The sequence below is a fragment of the Macrotis lagotis genome, chromosome 5 (assembly GCF_037893015.1).
Source record: "Macrotis lagotis isolate mMagLag1 chromosome 5, bilby.v1.9.chrom.fasta, whole genome shotgun sequence".
NCBI lineage: Eukaryota > Metazoa > Chordata > Mammalia > Peramelemorphia > Peramelidae > Macrotis > Macrotis lagotis.
In genome coordinates, this window is record NC_133662.1 from 46,388,678 (window position 1) to 46,408,426 (window position 19,749).

Consider the following 19,749-nt stretch of genomic DNA (forward strand, 5'->3'; position numbering starts at 1 on the left):
TTTTATTTATTCATTCACCCATTCATTTATCTATTTATTTGATCTAGATTTCCAATTAAAAAGCTGGTAAAATTAAAAATTGTATCTGATATCAACTCATTTGTTTTAGTCACCTTTAACTATGACATTGGAAAGAGGTTGCTATGCCTCAGTTTTGACTTATAACAAATGACCTTTAAAACATTAACAAAGGAATGGGTGTAGTTCTGCAAGAATAAAAACACATGGATCATTTTTCAGATGCCAGTAGAAGAGGTTTTATTTCATAATAGCAACACAGTAACCAACAATGAACCATTACAGTATACAGGAGAACAGAAAACGAAAATAAGGTTTTATCACAATATGAACATGATATACACAATATGCTTTGTGATTCTTTCAGTCTTTGTCTTTTTATAAAGAAATACACAAGATCTCTGGCTTTCAATTTCCTCATCTGTCAGTTGAGAGTTTGACTAGATTCATCCATTCTTCAACAGATATTCATTAAAAGTTGACCATAGAAAAGCATAGTAAAGGGGGATATGAAGTAAAAAAAAAAAAAAACATTTTACAGATACACTCCCTTTTCTCATAGTGCTTGGTGTATTATAAGTCCTTTAAATTTTTCATTCATTCACTTGCCACAACTGGAAGTGCCCTATCTCATCTGCCTTCCTCCTTTATCTACTCTCCCTGTTTCCCAACCTACCCAGAACAAAATCTTAGAGAAGACCCACTACAAGTAAGTATAAACCCAGTCCCGCTGGCCTTCTCACCTTGCCACTTCCCCTGACTATCTGGATGCCAAGATAGAGTCACCAACTATATGAGACAGAGAATCACCAAGCATTACCATCCTCTATATCCTCCAAACCCAGTCACTGTAGTGACTAGTCTAAAGGCTCCCACTGGTCTTACCATTGGCCTTACTAATATATCATTAGTACTTCCAGGCTTTTCCAGCTTGCCTATAGCTGCACTCTCTGGTGTTAGTTTCCTCGATTAGAGGGTCCATTCCATGAGAATGAGAGCTGTATCACTTTTCCTTTTTATATCCCCAGTGTTTGTTATCCAGTAATTTAACAAATGCTTTTTATTCTTTCATTGATTCATTGATACATTCATTCCCTCAAATATGCTTACATTCCAATGCAGAATCTGTTACCTTCCACTTCCATGAATTTAAAATGGATTCTGCTTCAAAGAGTAAGTGATAAACACAAGATAAATTTTTTTCTCTAGACTCATTTGTATTTTTAAATTTTGAAGGCTTATGATTTTCTGATACAGCTATTATTTGGTAAAAAACAGGATGTCCAAAATGTGGGGATCTTCCAGGTTTACCTGGACCTTCTGATTCCTATTTCCTCTCTTCCTCTGTGCCATACAATTGAGATTATATATATATATATATATATATATATATATGTGTGTGTGTGTGTGTGTGTGTGTGTGTGTGTGTGTATGTGTGTGTGTGAACATAAATGTGAACATATAATATATTTAATAATTTTTACTTTCATCTATGTTGTTTATTGAATGTTCTTTTCTTCTCATGTTTCTGTGTACTATTTTTAGATCTTTAAAAGATTAATCTTTGCCTCTCAGTTACGTGTTTAGTGCAGAGTTCAACACACAGGGAACGATCAATAAATGTTTCTGCTTTTCTGATAGCATAAGGAAAGTATGCAAACTTATCACCTAAAATTTAATCCTCTTCTTTTTAACTTTATCTTATATTTTCAGTATGTTTGTTATTAAAAGGTTTTTTTAACTTTTTTCTAGGCAAACACACCATTCATTTCAGTCTGTATAAAATCAAATAAAGCCATATTTAAGAAATTACTGATCACAGAATTATAGACTTCCTGATCAGAGAGGGATATCAGAGGTCATCTTGTCCAGGTTCTCTCTTAAATGTTAAACTCTTCTACAACACATGTATAGCAGCTATAACAGGGAAAAATGAAAAAAGTTTGGATTTTTTTTTTAGCTATTGGTTACCCATTTTTGACCATTGATTTGTGAGAGATTAAAGGATGCTATGATCACAGATGTAGAGGTAGAAAAGATTTTAGAAGCCATCTAATCCAACCCTACCTCCCTCATTTTACAGATGAGAAAACTTGCACCCAGGGAATTATAGTAATTTGTCCAGAATTTTACAATACCTTTTCTGGTCTCTCCATCACTCACTCCAACAACAAATGTTAGTGTTCTCTCCTTCTTATAAAGACTTTATATAAGTTTTTATTTATTTGTCCACATATTGTATCTTCAAGGCACCTCTGATTACCCGACAACTAGCCTATTACTTCATAAATATTACTCTTAATAAAGATAGGCTGAATTGAATTAACTTGAATATGCAGGTATTTAAGCAGCCATGATGTATTTGGAATAGGAGAGAAGTGTGTTCTAAATAAAATACTCTAGGAATTTATTTCTTTCTGACTCAGTTTCTTCATTTTCCAATTCATACTGCTTCATGGCAATAAAATAATGGACAAAGGTGTCTCCCAGAGCCTCCCGCAAACATTTATCTTCTCCAAGTGCCACTAAAGCATCCTCTAGTTTTAGGGGGATTTCTGAAGGTTTTGTTTGAACTAGGTTTTCACTGTCATCTGTATCATCCACGAAACTATTCCCACTTTGGATTCCATCCAAACCAGCGGCAATGGTAGCAGCAAGTACAAGATAAGGGTTTGCTGTGGCTGAACCAAGTTTGTTTTCTATTTGAGGGCCTTTCTCACCATGACACTTGATATTATAAGAACAGCTATTATCATTATACCCCCATGTTGGGGACACAGATTCCTTTGGTTCTTTAAAATCCATAGAATAGCGCTTTCGACAGCTAACAGCAGGTGCCATTAGGCAGCTGAGAGCAGCAGAGTGCTTTAAGAGCCCTGATAACCATTTTTTCCCAATGTCTGTGAGCTGTTGTACCCTGGAACCAATGGAAAACAAGTTTTTCCTTCCACTGGTGTCCCATAGACTATGAGTCAGGATTCCTGAATTGTAGAAACCTGTCTCAGTGAAAAAGCTGGCTAAATAATTATGCTTCTTTGCCACTTCTTTGCTACCTGTCCTGAAGGTGAAGGCATTATCTGCTGAAGTAATGCCAAATTCTGGCCAAAAAGTCACTTCCATCTGACCAGACCCAATGGAAGAAGAGAAGCTCTCAATATTGACACCCATATGATACATTCCATCGACAAGCTCCTGAATAAAGAGCTGGTCATGACTGCTTAGCAACATCCCCACAGGAAAGGATATTGTCTTTGAATCTATGACTTCAGCCACACCATAAATGCAGAATTCATAGGTGAAGGCAGAATGTAGAGAAAAACCACTGTCCCGCAGATGGCTCAGCTGTCTCTTGGCAATGTGCCTGGGAGAGGTCAACAGAGCATTTCCCATTACAGTAAAAGGATCGCATATCACTCTTGCTGTTCTCTCAACCCATGGTAGAGGTCTAAAGGTTGATAACTCAGGTATCAGGATGATGTCACTATTAAAACTGGTTACACTTAGATGATCCACTTCATTGTCCTTAGGATTCAGGGTCAGTTCAAGATAACCTCTGGGCATGGAAATACCATGGATTGCTTTTTCCTAAATGAGAGAAGTTGGGATTAGAAACTTGAAAACTGGACAAGAAAGAGTAATGAAAAAGGAGAATTGTTTATTATTACATTCTTCAAGGAGTTAGTAGCATTTTTTAAAAAATGTATTACACACAGGTCTTCATGGGAATTTAATATTCAGGCCTTAGTTACCATCCTAGTTCATCTGAATGTTATGAAAGCAGTTCTAGAATTTTAAAAAACTGTATTTTAGTCCTGAATCTACTCACTTACTCTCTGTGACCTTTTACAAATTATTTCATCTCTCTTAAGCATCAGTTTTCTCATCTTTAGAATGATAAAGTTGAATTAGATGACCTTGAGGTCTCTTCCAACTCTGTATCTATGATCCTATGATTTTAATCCTTTGAAAATCATTGATTATTTTATTAACATCACATAAATATGATTTTTTAATTCAATAACATTTCAAGTTAGGAACAATTTTCCTTATATTTCTTAAGAGCTCAAAGGTAGGTCTTGAAGTATGAATATTTCACAGGTTCCCTTTAATGGCATGCATGATTTTGTTTATTTTATCTTAATACTACAACCACACAAAAAGAATATTGATATATCCATTGAATTTGGATTGTCCTTAATATTTCACTAAATTTGGATAGGATTACTTATTTGCAAGTCTATATGCATGGATTTTCATCTATGGACTATCATATATGAATACTATTAGTATTTTGTTAGCACCTCTATAATTAACCCACCTTTGATTCAGTACTTTTTGACAAGTATAGGCTAACTGTAAATGAGGGGTAGGATTTGAACCTGTAATTTTTATAGGCATAATAATATTTCTTATATCCATCTCCTTATTAATAATAGTGTCATTGCCACCAGCCTAGACCAAGGTACATTCTTATTTTATGTGATTTATTTTCTTTTTAAAAATCACTTTATCACTTTAAATCATGAGAGACTTCCAGCCAAGATAGTGAAGAGAAGACAAGCACTGGGCTAAGGTCTTCTGACTTTCCCTCAGAACTAATGTGAATCAAGCCTCTCAACAGGAATTCAATCGACAAACCCAGAAAAAGAAACTAAGAGAAGAGCATCTACCAACAAGATCTGTCTCTGGGGATCATGGGTGAGCCAGGAGCAGAGGGCAGAGATCCAGCAGGGACGGGGTGAGACTAGGACTAACCTAAGGTCAGCCACAGAAGTTGTTTCAGCTGTGGAAGCTGTGGTCTGGGATGCACTAGCAGGGCTGGAAGGTGAATTCCAGCACAAAGAGTTACAGACATCCATCTGCTGGGCTTGGCTGGCCTAGAGGACTGAGTCCTCTTCCCAGAAAAAACACAGTGAAAGTCCCCTCCCCACTTCTACCCTGGCTCAGGTGTGGGCAGCAGAGTTCTCTCTGCTAAACAGGGAAATTAACTACTTCACCCCAGGGCCCAGTCCACATTGTTCACAGATAATAGTATCCAGCAGCACCAATCACCCCCCCTCCAGGCCTAGGGAGAGAGGCCTCAAACCAAGAACACAGACACTCCAAAGAAATCAACCAGTACCCCCTCCTGGCCAGCCTCTAGGGAGTTACTAAACCCAATGAGCACAGCCTCTAGGGAACTCAACACCAAACATCTCTGAATCAGCCCCTCCTCAATGCAAGATCTTAGGAAAATGAAGAAAGGCCAGTATAAAGGGGAGGGTCCATAAAAATCTACCTAGAAGGCAAAGCCCCTAACTCAGAGAGATCTAGAACTTCTGAGAATATGATTTTGTCTCCATCCCAGAAAGAGTTCCTTGAAGAAATCAGAAAAGAGTTAAAAATCAATTGGAAAAATTTGAGAAAAGAAACCCAGGAGAAAAACTAACACTTTGCAAAAAGAAAACAAATCCTTGGAAAATACAATTGGACAACTGCAAAAAGAAAATAGTTCTCACAAAACCTTAATTGGCCAAATGCAAAAAGAAAATAATTCTCTCAAAACTTCAATTGGACAAATTCAAAAATAGAATTGACCAATTGGAAAAGGAGTTACAAAAAAGTAAATGAAGAAAATTCTTCTCTGAAACAAAGGAATGGAATCTGTGGAAACTAATGACTTCATGAGACAAGAACCTGTTAAACAAAACCAAAAACTAAAAAAAAATAGTAGCAAAACCACTGACTTAAGAATAGATCCAGAAGAGACAACTTAAGATTCACTGGGCTTCCCAAAAACATTGAAGGGGGGGGAAGCCTGGACTCAATATTACAGGATTTAGTGATAGAAAATTGCCCTAATATCATGGAACTAGAGGGGAAAATATTTATTGGAAGAATACATCACCAAGAAATATTGTGCCCAAATTCCAGAACTATCAGATAAAAGAGAAAATCCTGCAAGCAGCCAGAAAGTAACAATTTAGATACCAAGGATCCACAGTAAGGATTACACAGGACCTGACTGCATCAACGTTAAGGAATTGAAGAACCTGGAATATGATATTCCAAAGAGCAAGGGAGCTTGGTATGCAGCCAAGAATTCACTGTCCTGAAAAACTGATCCTTCTCTTCCAAGGGAAAAGATGGACATTTAATGAAATAGGAGACCTCCAACTTTTCCTGATGAAAAGACTAGAGATAAATAGAAAATTTGGACTTCAAACAGGAGACTCAAGAGACACATGAAAAGGTTAAAAAAGGGGTAAAGAAAAAAACTGCTGCCTAATAAGATGAAACTGGTTATATCTCCATCTGAGAGAAAGACTCTCATAATTCTTGAGAATTGATTAGAGAGAATATACTTAGCTAGAAATAATGGACACTCATGACTTAATCATAACTCTGATGGAATGATTTAAAAACAATATCTCTTTAAAAAGGGGGCCAGTAAAGAGATGAGAGGATAGAGGAGAATGAGATAAATCACATTACATAAAGAGGTTCAAAGGACCTATTGCAATAGAGGGGAAGAAGGGAAGAGGTGAGAACTGCCTGAATCTTACTCTCATCAGATTTGGCTTAAAGTTAACATAGACACAGTTAAGTTAAGAAACTTATCTTACCTTTCAAGTATTAAAAGGGGAAAGGGGGAGGGGGAAGGAAAGGAGGAACTAACAGAAGGAAGGGAAGGAAGAAGGGGCAAAGGGAAAAGGGAAAGAAAGGGGAGGAGGGTTGGATATGGGGGCAAATACACTGAAGGCGGTGGTATTCAGAAACAAAATACTGGGGAATTATAGCATGGAAACAATGTAAAGACTGACTGCCTTCTGTGGGGGTGGAGTAGGGAAGCAAGATTAGGGGGAAATTGTCAAATTCAAAAATAAATATTTTTTTAAAAAAGCAAGTCACATATAACCATTAGTTTTGTTATTCATTCATTTGGATTGTATATGACTCTTTGTCAGGTCTTCTTGGCAAAGACACTGGAGTAGTTTCCCATTTCCTCCTCCAGCTGAGGAGGCTGAGCCAAGCATGGTTAAATGATTTGCCTAGGATCAAACACCTAATAAATGTCTAAGTCCAGTTTTGTACTCAGGACGATGAATCTTTAGTCTTGGCTCTATACCCACAGTGTCATCTAATCTTAGTCTTATTCATGAAATGTTGCAATTCCCCCCAGAAAAATCATTCTGTGACTAGCTTTCTGAAAACATGCCTCTCTAAATTTAGTGGAGCTGGTTCTCAGACAACAGATTATGCAAAATGTCACTTGATCTTTCTACTTGAGTAGGAACTGCCAGAGCTTATCTTCCACTTTAGCAATAAACAGAGGTTTGATGGAACCAGCTTGAATTAGCTCCCAGTTGATGTCTGTTAAATTTCCACTTCAGAAATCAGCAAATATAGCAAATTAAGGGTTCATTTATTATATTGTTGACTATCTAAATTTAAGAAAGTGATATATAAAATGTTAATAATGTAAATTAAATTTAACAGTATATTGGATAAGTATTATTTTCTTTAAGGTGGTTATTAAACATTTATAAGCCCACCTCTGGGAACACACATAAATAAGATACTGGGGAAACTATCATGGGATCAGAGAAATATAGTTTTACTGTTTAAAAGTACCTGAGAAATCATTTACTTCAAATCCTTTATTTTAAAGATGGGAAAAGCGAGAATTAAAAGACTAAGCATCATGCTTCAAGTATCATACAGGTATTAAGTGGAAGAGATAGATTTGAATTCAGGTCCTCTGACCACAGATACAGTGCCCATTCTACTGCTCTAGGCTTCATTGAAGAACCTTTATCAATAAAATAACAATAAATTTATTGCAATCTGTTTCCCATTAACCATCTATCAGACCCTTTATGCAAATAATGATGATTCATTATAATGATATCCTATAAAGTGATTTGAAATTGAAAAACATTTAACTCCTATACTTGCTCAGATATCATACAATATAAATGAAGGTAAATAAGGAGGAAGTAGGTTTGCTTTGTAGTCTGACTAACACCATTACTCTCCCATCAAAATCAAAAGGATTTTGCAGAAACCATATTCCTACTTAATCTAGATACCATTTAAGGGGTAGGAGGAAGGAAAGGAAAAATAGATGTTTCTTAGTATCTAATGTCTTTAAGGAAAAAATAAAATATTTTAATGTCAACCAGAAACAAATACATTTTCTAATCATGATTAGCAGCTTATAAGGGATACTTTTATTTTCCAAAAATTTATCACATCACTCATGTTTCTTTTGATATTTGCTCTTGAGTCCTCTTGTAATTTAGTCATGTCAAACAAATAAAATATAATCCTCATGATTGTGGTAAGCTAAAAAAGATAATTCTATAGAGAGAAATTACTCAAGGCAAAAGAACTAAAAATCCCATCCAAATTTATGTTGAACTTCTTCCAGGCTGAAGAAGAGGCATTTTAAATTGAAAGGATATATTTAGATCCTGGGGAATCATTTGTGAGCTCAGGGCAGGACTGAGGGGAGAAATTGAGTGAATGCTTGAATTCAAGTTTAAATTACTTTAGAAATTTCAAGAAATAGATATAATTGTGATTTACCTAATAATGGTCATAGATTTACATAAAATTATAACTTTAATATAAAACTTACTGGAAAAAAACGAGCTGGAATGCTCTTGGATCTGGACATTCCATGTAGGTCTGTTGCTTCAAATCGGACAAAATGTATATTATCTCTGGCCATCTCTTGTTTAATGTGTTCCACTCTGGAGAACAAGGGAAGTGGGATGTGAAATCTAGGGTTGTTGGTGTCATGATCCTTGGTACCACCTATTTTTCAAAAAATACATTACAAATTATTGAGTGATAAAAGATGTTGTTTATGAATAACTTTATTATGAAGAATGAAGGATCTGAGAGCAACATAAATGTAGTCATTAGAGCCATTATATTTTCAGACCTCCAGAAGATAGCTATTGAATGTAGATTCATTATTTCATTTCCCTATAATCAGAGGTCTTTCTTCTTACCCCCACAGTCTCATACATCTTCCCAACTGTGCTGTCTCAGAGCAGCATAAGAGGCTTTTTATCACATTTGTCTATTTGGGAGTTAAAACTATTTGCATAAGTGTATACTATTACCATATGTAGGTGCTTACACAAATACCCTTGTTTATGTAAATGAGGATAAATTTACATAAATACACAACCTTGACACTTTGCAGGTCTCTATTATGATGAATATCTTTTAAAAGATTTTGAATTTCTTTCAGGGCCTAACAGGAAAAGAGTATATAAGTGCTTAAGAATGCAGTTGGATTTTTTCTTTTTCTTTAAAGAGATCACAACCTGCAAAGTCTTCTTTCTTCTACAATATGAAATCAAAACTACTTTTAAAAGGGGCAGCGAGGGGGCGGCTAGGTAGCGTAGTGGATAAAGCACCAGCCCTGGAGTCAGGAGTACCTGGGTTCAAATCCAGTCTCAGACACTTAATAATTACCTAGCTGTGTGGCCTTGGGCAAGCCACTTAACCCCATTTGCCTTGCCAAAACCTTAAAAAGAGAAAAAGAGGGGCAGCTAGGTGGTGCAGTAGATAGAGCACCAGCCCTGGAATCAGGAGGACTTGAGTTCTAATGTGGTCTCAGATACTTCATAACTGCCTAGCTATGTGACTTTGGGCAAGTCACTTAACCCCATTGCCTGAAATAAATAAAATATTTAAAATAAAGTACTTTTAACAGGAAAATGATTTCAAGAAGGAGGAGCATTTATTTCCTGTATATTATCTACCACCAAAAAAAATTAACCTCAAAAGAGAGAAATAAATGCCAAATTTATAGCAGTTAAGGCTGAATCCTTAAGCTAAGACAGAAATACTACTCCAGGAAAAAGTCTCTGAATCAAATATCAAACTATTTTCTCAACCCTTCCTCAGTCTGTGCACCAAACATTGGGAGTTCAAACAACCTCACAGTTTCATGTCCCAGTGCAGTTCCTTCATAGCAATGGCTCAATCTGAACACTTTCTATTCCATAAGAAGCAAAAACCATTGATTCTAACATAGAAAAGTGAAGGTAAGCTTACTGGAGAAGAAAGAGTCTCCAAAATCAAGGAAGCACTCTACATTTACTCATTCCTGGCCTATGACATTTTCTCTGAGCAAGGAACCAACTGAATCCTCACATCCTCCAAGTCTATAAGACGAACCAAATTCATCCTTGAAGATCTGCAAAGAGAAAAGCTGCATGCAAGAGCAGTGGAAGGGAAAGAGATCAAAAAAAAGAGGAGGAAAGCTAGAAACAAGCTGCCAAGAAAAAATAAGAAAAAAGACCATAAATAAACATCCCAAGAAAAAAGGCCAAATGTAAATTTAGTATTCAAATAAATAATAAGCAATATTTTTTAAAGTAAAAACTTTATAAAATGTCAAAAAAGACCTAAACACATTTAAGTATAATAATATGATGGAAAATGAACCCAAAACCTTCCATTGAAAAGAGAGACTGTAAGGATGCCTAGAAACAATTACATGTTTATATATATAACAAAATAGTTAAAAAAAAGAAATAATACTTTTAAAACATATTGATGGATATTAGATCAGTAATCAGAGGTCTCGAAGATGAATTAATGAATACAAACAATATAGTAAACAACCTGTAATATATAATTGCAAAAGTCTCCTAAGTACAAAAAAAGAATAGCATATTTTGAAATATTAAAATAATTGATATTATTAATTAATAATTAAAATAACTAAAAATTATTGAAAAGAAAAATTGTTCAAAATACAATATTTTTTATAAAATTCTTTGCCAGTCAAATCAATTGACAACACAGAGAGCTAAAAGATCAAAACATGATAAATTTTAAAATTTGACTATTTTGATATAGGAAATAATATAAGAAAATAAACCAAGGATTTTTAACGCAGATGATGATGATGATGATGATGATGATTATGTTTGTCCTTCATTCTAGAAGAAGATCATGATATCAGGAGGTGATGCCATGACTGAAATGTACTGGATTTGAGTGAGGAGGGGCTGTATTAAGTCACCAGCCTCACTTTCAAAGTATTGATTAACTGAATCCAAAAATTGCTACTAAAATATTGCAAAGTAGGGGCAGTTAGGTGGTACAGTGGATAGAGCACCAGTCCAGTCCTGGAGTCTGGAGGACCTGAGTTCAAATCCAGTCTCAGACATTTAATAAGTACCTAGCTGTGTGATCTTGGGCAAGTCACTTAACTCCATTGCCTTGCAAAACCAAAAAAAAAGTGTTGGTTTCAAATGTGCCATCTCAACTTGTATGACTCTTATCCATGCCCTTTAATAAATGTAATAGTAAAATATCAAAATTAAACTTCCAAAATAGTAAATTTTTCAAGACCTTACACTATGAAAGAATTTCAGTTCAAATAGCCTAGTATAAGTCCACAACCACAAGAAGTTAGAATAAAGAACTCAATAGAATATTATAAAAAGAAAGCTATTTGAGTCAATCACTTGAAAAAAATACAATAATAAAAATGAAAATGAGTTTAGCATTTGACTTACAAAGTTGAGAGAGAGAGAGAGAGAGAGACAGAAACACTGTTCTGTTGCTCCATCTCTACCTACAAAGAGATAAAAAAAAATGTTCATTGAAGTACTTCTCATGGTAGCAAAGACTTGTAAATAAAGTAGTAACCTATCTAATCGGGCCACCTAAATAATGTAATGGAAATTTATTATTATAAAAAAACAAGCATAGGGGCAGCTAGGTGGAGCAATGGATACAGCACCAGGCCTGGAATCAGGAGGACCTGATTTCAAATCCAACCACAAACAATAATTACCTAGCTGTGTGACCTTGGGCAAGTCACTTAACCCCATTGCATTGTTAAAAACCTAAAAAAAAAATGAGGAATTTAGATAAAGAAGATAAAACCAACACCTGCCATGTACAATCTGAATGACCTTGGGTAAGTTCTTTAGCCTCTCTATAGGCTAAATGAAAAAGGTGAATTAGATGATTTCTATTTGCCATTCCAGTTCTTAATCTATAAACTTGAAAAAATTAATGAAAATTAAAGTAAACATAACTAAGAAAATTATATACACAATGACTTTGTTGTTATCGGTTATTTTCAGTTGTGTCTCATTCTTCATAATCTCATTTTCAGTTTTCTTGGCAAAGATATTGGGGTGGTTTGTCATTTCCTTCTCCAGTTCATTATGCAGATGAGAAATCTGAGACAAACAGGGTTAAATGGCTTGACCACAGTTAGTAAATGTTTGAGTCCAGATTTGAATTAAAGAGGATGAGTTCTTCCTGACTTCAGGCCCAACACTATCCAATATGCCACCTAGCTGACTACAATAAAAAAAAAAAAAAAAAACTGAATTCTGTGCCGTTACAAGTGACCAATATTGGCTTCGGAAAAAGAGATGAGGAACTGCCCTTCCCTCTTCAAATTTCAAAAGTGGGGAACTATGAGTATGAAATGTTGCGTAATTTGTCAAATGTAATCATTATGCTGATTGGTTTGGCTTAATTTTTTTTTCTGCTTTTATGGAAAAATTCATTGGGTAGGACAATAATAGCTGCAGTATACAAACAAAATACATGAATATATTTTTTATTCTATCAAGTTATATAAATGTTTTAGTTTAATAAATTAAATATAATTTATAAATTGCATAAATTAAAATGTTTAATAAATTTTAAAATTTAAGAAAAAATTTTAATTAAAAAAAGAAAAAAGACACCTTTAAAAATAATCCATTCCATACATTGCTAGTCCAAATTGGTAGCAATTTTTCCCTTACAATAGGCTGAAATTTGTCTCTTGGGAGCTTGCATCTATTTCTTCTAGTTCTATCCTTTAAGAACAAAAAAATAGATCCAATTCCTTTTCTACAACATAGTGGAATACTTAATAATATCTATCATATTCATCTTGTCTTCTCTTTTCCAGGCCAAATAACCCCAGTTCCTTCAATTGATCCATCTGTGGCATAATCTTTAGATGACTTTCTATCTTGGTTGGTCTCCTCCAGATTTACAAGGTTAATCTTGTCCAACTCCTGATTTTGCTGATGGGAAAAACATGGTCCAAATGTGCCAAATAATATTTTCCATTATCATATAGCTAATAATGATAGACCAAAATTTAGTAATCAAGAACTCTATAAAAATATAAACATACATTTCTTCAATGCTTCAATTTATTTTGAAATGATCCTATTAATAATGATAATCTCTCCATATAGTATAAACTGTAATCTATTCATGCCATCCTAACCTGTGTGACTTTTATTTATGCCTTTTATAAACCCTATAAGGGACTGTTGTGTAGGGGAGTACTGTAAACTTTTATCACCTTGTATCCTCTAGCACCAGAGCATTGTTTTACTGGTTGATTGGAGAGTGCTACAGGAGTGGGAGTGGACCAGGGACTGGGGAGGATATTTAAGCACTTGTATTTGGTTTAATAAATGGAGAACTTGGAGAACTTAAAGAATTTTCCATCCTTGTCTCCTGACTCTTCAAGGTTTGCCTGGGTAAGGATAAGCCAGCTGTCAGGAACCTAATAAAATGCACCATAGGTGGTTGACCCAACATTCTGAGTTGCTTCCTCTAGATCTCTTGATATTATCTGAGTACAAATATAACTTTAAAATCGTCCTTGTTCTTAATACATGAACTACTACATCTGTTTCATACATTTCTTTGATGGAGTGGAAGGAAAGGAAAAAAGGATTTATTAAGGACCTATTACTGATATACTAAGCACTTTACAACCATTCTCTCCTTTGATCCTTACAGTAAAACTGAGAGACCAGTGCTATTATTATCCCCATATTTCAGTTGAGGAAACTGGGGGTAGGCAAAAGTTAAGTACCTTGCCCAAATGCGATAGTAAAATATCAAAATTAAAATTCCAAAATAGTAAATTTTTCAAGACCTTGGGCTATTTGTAGTTCTTGTATTATTGGAGTCATGTCCTACTATCCATGACCCCATCTGGGATTTTCTTGGCAAAGATCCTGGAATAGTTTGATATTTCCACATATAACTCTTTTTACATATGAGAAACTGAGACAAGGTAAATTGAATTGTCCAGGGTCACATAGCTAGTAAATGTCTGAGACCAGATTTAAACCATGGCCCTCCTGACACCAGAGCCAGTGCTCTAACCACTGCACCATGTACAGCCTTTGAACTGTTTATTCTGACTCTTGGCCCAGTATTCTAGCCACTGTACTAACTAGCTGATAATATATTTAACGGTTTTGCATAAACACTATTATTAAACACTATGTTTATGGAACCATGAAAGACAGACAAAAACAAAATAGTATTTGCTCCCAAGGAGCTATATTCTCCTGAAAAGATAAAACATAGGCAAATAAATAAAAAATGTAGAAAATAATTTCAAGAGGAAGAGAATTCCTAATAACTGGGAGCTTAGGGGTATACAAATCAAGAAAAGCCTTATTTAGGAGAATGCAACTGAGTTGTTCTTTGAAGGAAATTAGGGACAAAATAAAGTATGAAGAAGGACTGGATCATAGAAACCAGGGAGAATATAGTTATTGCTTTCACATAATGACTACAGTTATCATTTTCACATAATGACTTCCCCCATGACAATTTCAATATATCATGGGTTAGTTTAAGAAATCAAATGAGAATTTGGGGGGGGGGGGGTTGTTAGCTATGAGAGGATGAATTAGCACGGGTGACTTGAAGAAGAATAAGCAGGAATTCATTGCAATTATTTAGGCAAGAGACAATAAGGGTCTGAACTTGTAGGAGTTTAAAGAATGGAAATTGTCTGGGAGATTTTGAAGAGATAGAAATTACAAGATTGAATTTATGTGGTATGGAAAACTGGATAAACCAGAGTGATCAGAAGAATTGTACTGCCCTCAACATAAATAGGAAAGTTCAGGAGAAGGGTGGGAATGGAAAGTGTTTTAGAAAATTAGTTGCTTTGAGTATATAGAATAAAAGATACCTATTGAATATCCACTATATTTGAATAATTCCTCATTAAACCCATAGAACATTTTGAAATTTCTAAAACTCCATTCATGATATAGGACTAAAGTTTAGGAGAGCAGCTATGACTGGATATGTACATTTGGGAATCATATGTGTAATTATGACAGTTAAACTCAAAGGAGTAAATGAGACCACCAAGTGACAGAGTGCAGAGAAAAAGAAAAAAAGAAGAGTCCAGGACAGTGCCTTCAGGAACATAGTAAAAATAAGGATTTTACAAGCATGCAAAAGGAAAACTAGGAAAGAGCGATTGAGTATCATGAAAACTAGAGGGGTGATAGTATCTAGGAGATCATGGTCAACTTCAAGTACTACAGAGAGGTCAAGAGGGTTAAGTACTAAAAAGAGGCCAATACATTTGGCAACTAAGAAAGCAATGAGACTTTAGAAAAAAGTTGGAAGGTTGGAAGTCACACTGAGAAGTTTGAAGAGAGTGACAGAAGAGAAAGATGAGACACTATAAATGGCCTCAGAGACTGAAAAAGGAGGGAGGGTGAGATCTAGGGTTTTTAAGGATCTAGGAGACTTAGCCATGTTTGTAGGAAGCTAGAAATGAACTGGTAAATACAGAGCAGAGAGACTAAAAATGAAAGGGTATGAGGGAGAGAAGATAAAAAAGAGGAAGAGCATGATACTAGGGGCCATCAACTGGAAAAAAAATGGGAATGGTTAAAATCAGTTGTTTCTGTTATCTATAAAATAGTTTTATTTGTTAAATTTCATCTTCAAATAATCAGATTCCAAAATATTTTAAACAGTATCAAGCTATGCTTTATCACTTTTTTCTGAAGGTATTACTCAGTATCCTATACTAAAATACAACTTCAATACTTTACCATGAAAAAAAGGAAATTCTGTAATCACAAAGAAAAATATGATGGTTTCACCAAGCTGTCAGGACTTCAAATATAGAACTAATAAATAGCTATAGAGTATTCAATGTAAACTGTAGAATAGACTGTCTATCCAATGTTTTTTTAAGCCACACCAATGGGTAATTTGGGGCATATATACATACAGGTAGTAGAAATAAAACAACTCTAAGATTTAGAGTCTAGAAATAATATATTATAAAGGGTCATCACCACAAATCTGTCTACTGATTGATAAATGTTTGTTGACTAATTGTCTGGTGAATTGGTCATGGGTAGAGATGGGAGGAAGGATAACCAGTAATGAATAATGAAGACCATGTACAACATATAAGGATTACAATAAGAGTCAATATGGTGTAGCAGGTAGAGTAATGAACCTAAAATCATGAAAATCTGGGTATAAACCCAGACTCCTAATAGCTGTGGAACTGTAGGCAAATCACTTAATCTCTTTATGTCTCAATTTCCTTATCAATAAAATGAAGGGGTTGGACACAGATTCTAAGGTCTCTTACAGCTCAAAGACCATGATATTATGATGCTATACAAACTGCAACAGGGGAGGGAGTACTCATATAAATGAAATAAGATCTTTGAAGTTAAATTTCTCCTAAACTATTTTCTAAAAGATGAATACTTTATAAGATAGTTATCTTACACATGCAAGATCATATCTATATTTGTATTATGAACTACCACTGGCCAAAGGTACATCTTATCCTGTGTGTACTGGCCTTGTCTAACTAACAACAAGAATCACTGTTAGATGGAATATTTTTCAACAAATGAATTAGTGCTCTGATCTAAAGCTTTTTCATCAAAAACAAAAACCCTAGCCAATCAATTTTCATTTTTATAGCATCAACTGATTGGGCTTCATCCTTGTTTAAATTCCTTTGTTTAAAATAAATCATACCTGTTAGTAACAATTAAGCCCTTTGGTCAACACTTCGCAAATGGACATGATGAATAGCATGAAGGTAATTGCAAGCTTTGTGGTTCATTTGTTTTCTTTACAATGCTGTTCATATTCGATGTTCTTGCATTCCAACCACCTCACAGGACTAATAAATTAAATCAATGTGCCTTCATGGGAGTAGTTTTACTGCTGGAAATGTTTAAGGGGAAGAAAAGGAAATATAAAAAAAAATCACAAAGCTTTATAGCAACTGGAAGACCTCAGAGACATGTTGCCTTTGTTCAGTTAAAATGAGGAAATATTTCAGTTATAGTGAACAAGACATGACTGCTTTAAATGACTATTTGGGGGACAGGTGGTTGGACTTCATAAGCACCTGCTGCCACAAAACGAGAACAAGTACAATTTTGAAAGTACAATTGTGTAATAAACCCTGTTATCAAACATGATTATAACACTGTCACTTAGAATCACAGAATATTAGATCTGCACAGGACCTTAGAGATCAACTAGGGCAACACTTCACTTTGCAGGTCAGAAAACGAAGCTCTAGCATGAGTATTTAATATAACAAAGATCCTACAATTGGTTAGGAAGAGAACCAAGTTCAGAATTCAGATTTCTTGACTCCTGGTCATACTCATTGCAGCCCACATACCACCTCCAAATTAAGGAGACATAACTTTAACAAGGACCATGAAAAGCATTAACAAAACTGAAAATTCTGTATTCTTACCAGTATGACTGGCGTTGGAGTCAAATTCAAGATCTGGTTTATTCCCAGTTGTCTGGGGAAGTGTTGTTTTTATTCTAGTGGGCTGTTCTTCTGGACCTCCTGTTTGTTGTTGATCCTCAGACTCTACCGAAATAGGTCTTAGGATTGACTTGTTTGACATTCTCGCTAAATCTTTATGCACATGATTTAGCTTTGGCTCTTCTCTATGAAGAAGACAAAATGTGTTGAATGTTTGTCTTTGTTTTGGCTTTGTGATTCCTTGCTTGCAAAGTTTGGGCAGGAACACTCCAGAAGATAATGTGTCTCTGAGCTTGCTTTCATTTCTATTTAGATTTATGCCTAGTGATGGTAGGGCTTCAAGCTCTTGCAAACTTGATCTGGGCATTCCAAGGCACAAAGTAAATGCTTGTTTTACACATTTTTCATGGTTTCCCAAATGCCCAGTTGTTATTTCTGACTCCATTCTCTGAGAAGCATCTTGATTGTCAGCTCTGACTCCCTCAGGTTCATCATCCTCTCTCATTGCTGCCTCTTCTTTATCCTCTTTGAGACTAGTCTCCATCTGCTTTAGTTGATTGTTTTCATGTGTATTTTTGATAACTCTAGATTTGCCATCTTTTAGACTTGCTACTTGGATATAATTTTTATTTCTTCCTTCCTCTGGCTCCTGCTGTTCAGGAGAAAGACAAGCTATTTTTTTAAGATGTAGATTAACTTGGGTCTGTAATTGATCATATTCTTTTGGGAGATTATAGTAGTCTAAAATACATTCTGAGAAAGATCTGTTCATTTCTTCTAATTCAGATGAAGAAATGAACTTTTTCATTAACTTTGGTTCCTTTTCCAGTTATTGTAATATCCAGCTGCCATCAACTTCCTCTTCACCTCTTTCTGTGTCCTGTAATAATTTACAAACAGAGTCAATATATTGCATGGAAAATAGATATAGATGCAGAAATACAGTAGAAATTGAAGTCAGATTCCAAAATAGCAATTATTTTTTCCTCAAAAATTATTAGTTCGATATGAGGCTATTTTATATATTCATGTCCCTTCCCCCCCACCTTTTTATATATATGCATCACTTAGCACAAGACTTACAATAAATGGTTGATAAATGTTTGTTATTTGACTATTCTTTTCTTTTTTCTAGGAGACTGAAGAAATTGTACGCAGAAAATTAATAAACAAATATCCTATCTGTTATCTATATTTCACACTACACTATAGCATATTTTATATAATTCATATTTAAACCTTCCACTAGAGTAACACTCTAGTGCCTCATTGTATTATAAAAGTGATTTTTGCATTCTAATGAACTTTTGAGGATTGAAAGGAAGCTCTGGTAGCCATAATGAGTTGAAAAGACTTTGAATATGAGCCAAGTAACCAAACCTAAATCTGACCACTGAGGGGCAGTTAAAGCAGATTCTGTAATTCATCACCAAGTCAGACTTAATATGATGAATTGTTCAGTTATGGCAGTTCCAGTGACTAAGTTCTATGCAGGCTGTAATATGATCTCATAAAAATGAATACCTACACTAACAAAATCACAGATTCTTAAATATTAAAAAACATATTTAAATCATATCACAAATATTAGTATGGTAACAATGGCCTTGAAAGTCTGATTATTTATCATGACAATTAGATGGCATCTGACATCCCTTCAAAATCTAAATTTCTGATCCTTCAGTATGCACATTTTGATCATGATATATAAATTAACCATAGAATTTACTTGAACTGTGAAAAAATTTAAGACTGGTTACAAACTGGTGTTTTGCTATCAAAAAATCAAAATTTTAGATTGGGAAGGGAAATGATTTTTGCCAGTCCATATCCAAAACAAGAATCCCTACAACAACATTCATGTGATCCTCCTAACTCTCTCTTACTTAAAACTTCCATTAGGGGAGAACTACAATCTCTGAAGGCATCCCATTCTACCCTCTGCATAGCTCTCATTTTTAGAATATTTTCCTGACAAGTCCACATTTGGCTCTTAAATTAATTGCTCTGGGTTCTGTCCTCTGGGCTAGACTGAGAAAAGTCTAATTCCTGTCTGGCAATATCATTCTTTAAATACTTATAGAGAGCAATCATATTGTCTTTGAATCTTGTCTAAGCTAAATATTCTCATTTTATTAAACCAAAACCAAAAT

General features: G+C 34.8%; 1 protein-coding gene across 1 annotated transcript in view; it reads right to left on the reverse strand.

Annotated features, from left to right (window-relative positions):
* Positions 1 to 1,370: 1,370 nt before the first annotated feature.
* The window catches only part of LGSN (lengsin, lens protein with glutamine synthetase domain), a 38,223-nt gene continuing 19,844 nt past the window's right edge, over positions 1,371 to 19,749 (reverse strand). The window contains exons 2-4 of the mRNA XM_074190185.1: positions 17,579 to 18,476; positions 8,642 to 8,820; positions 1,371 to 3,603 (exon numbers count right to left, since the gene is read on the reverse strand). Coding sequence (XP_074046286.1) covers positions 2,404 to 3,603; positions 8,642 to 8,820; positions 17,579 to 18,404 — 2,205 coding nt within the window. The 5' untranslated portion in view covers positions 18,405 to 18,476 and the 3' untranslated portion in view covers positions 1,371 to 2,403. The remainder of the gene's footprint in view (positions 3,604 to 8,641; positions 8,821 to 17,578; positions 18,477 to 19,749) is intronic.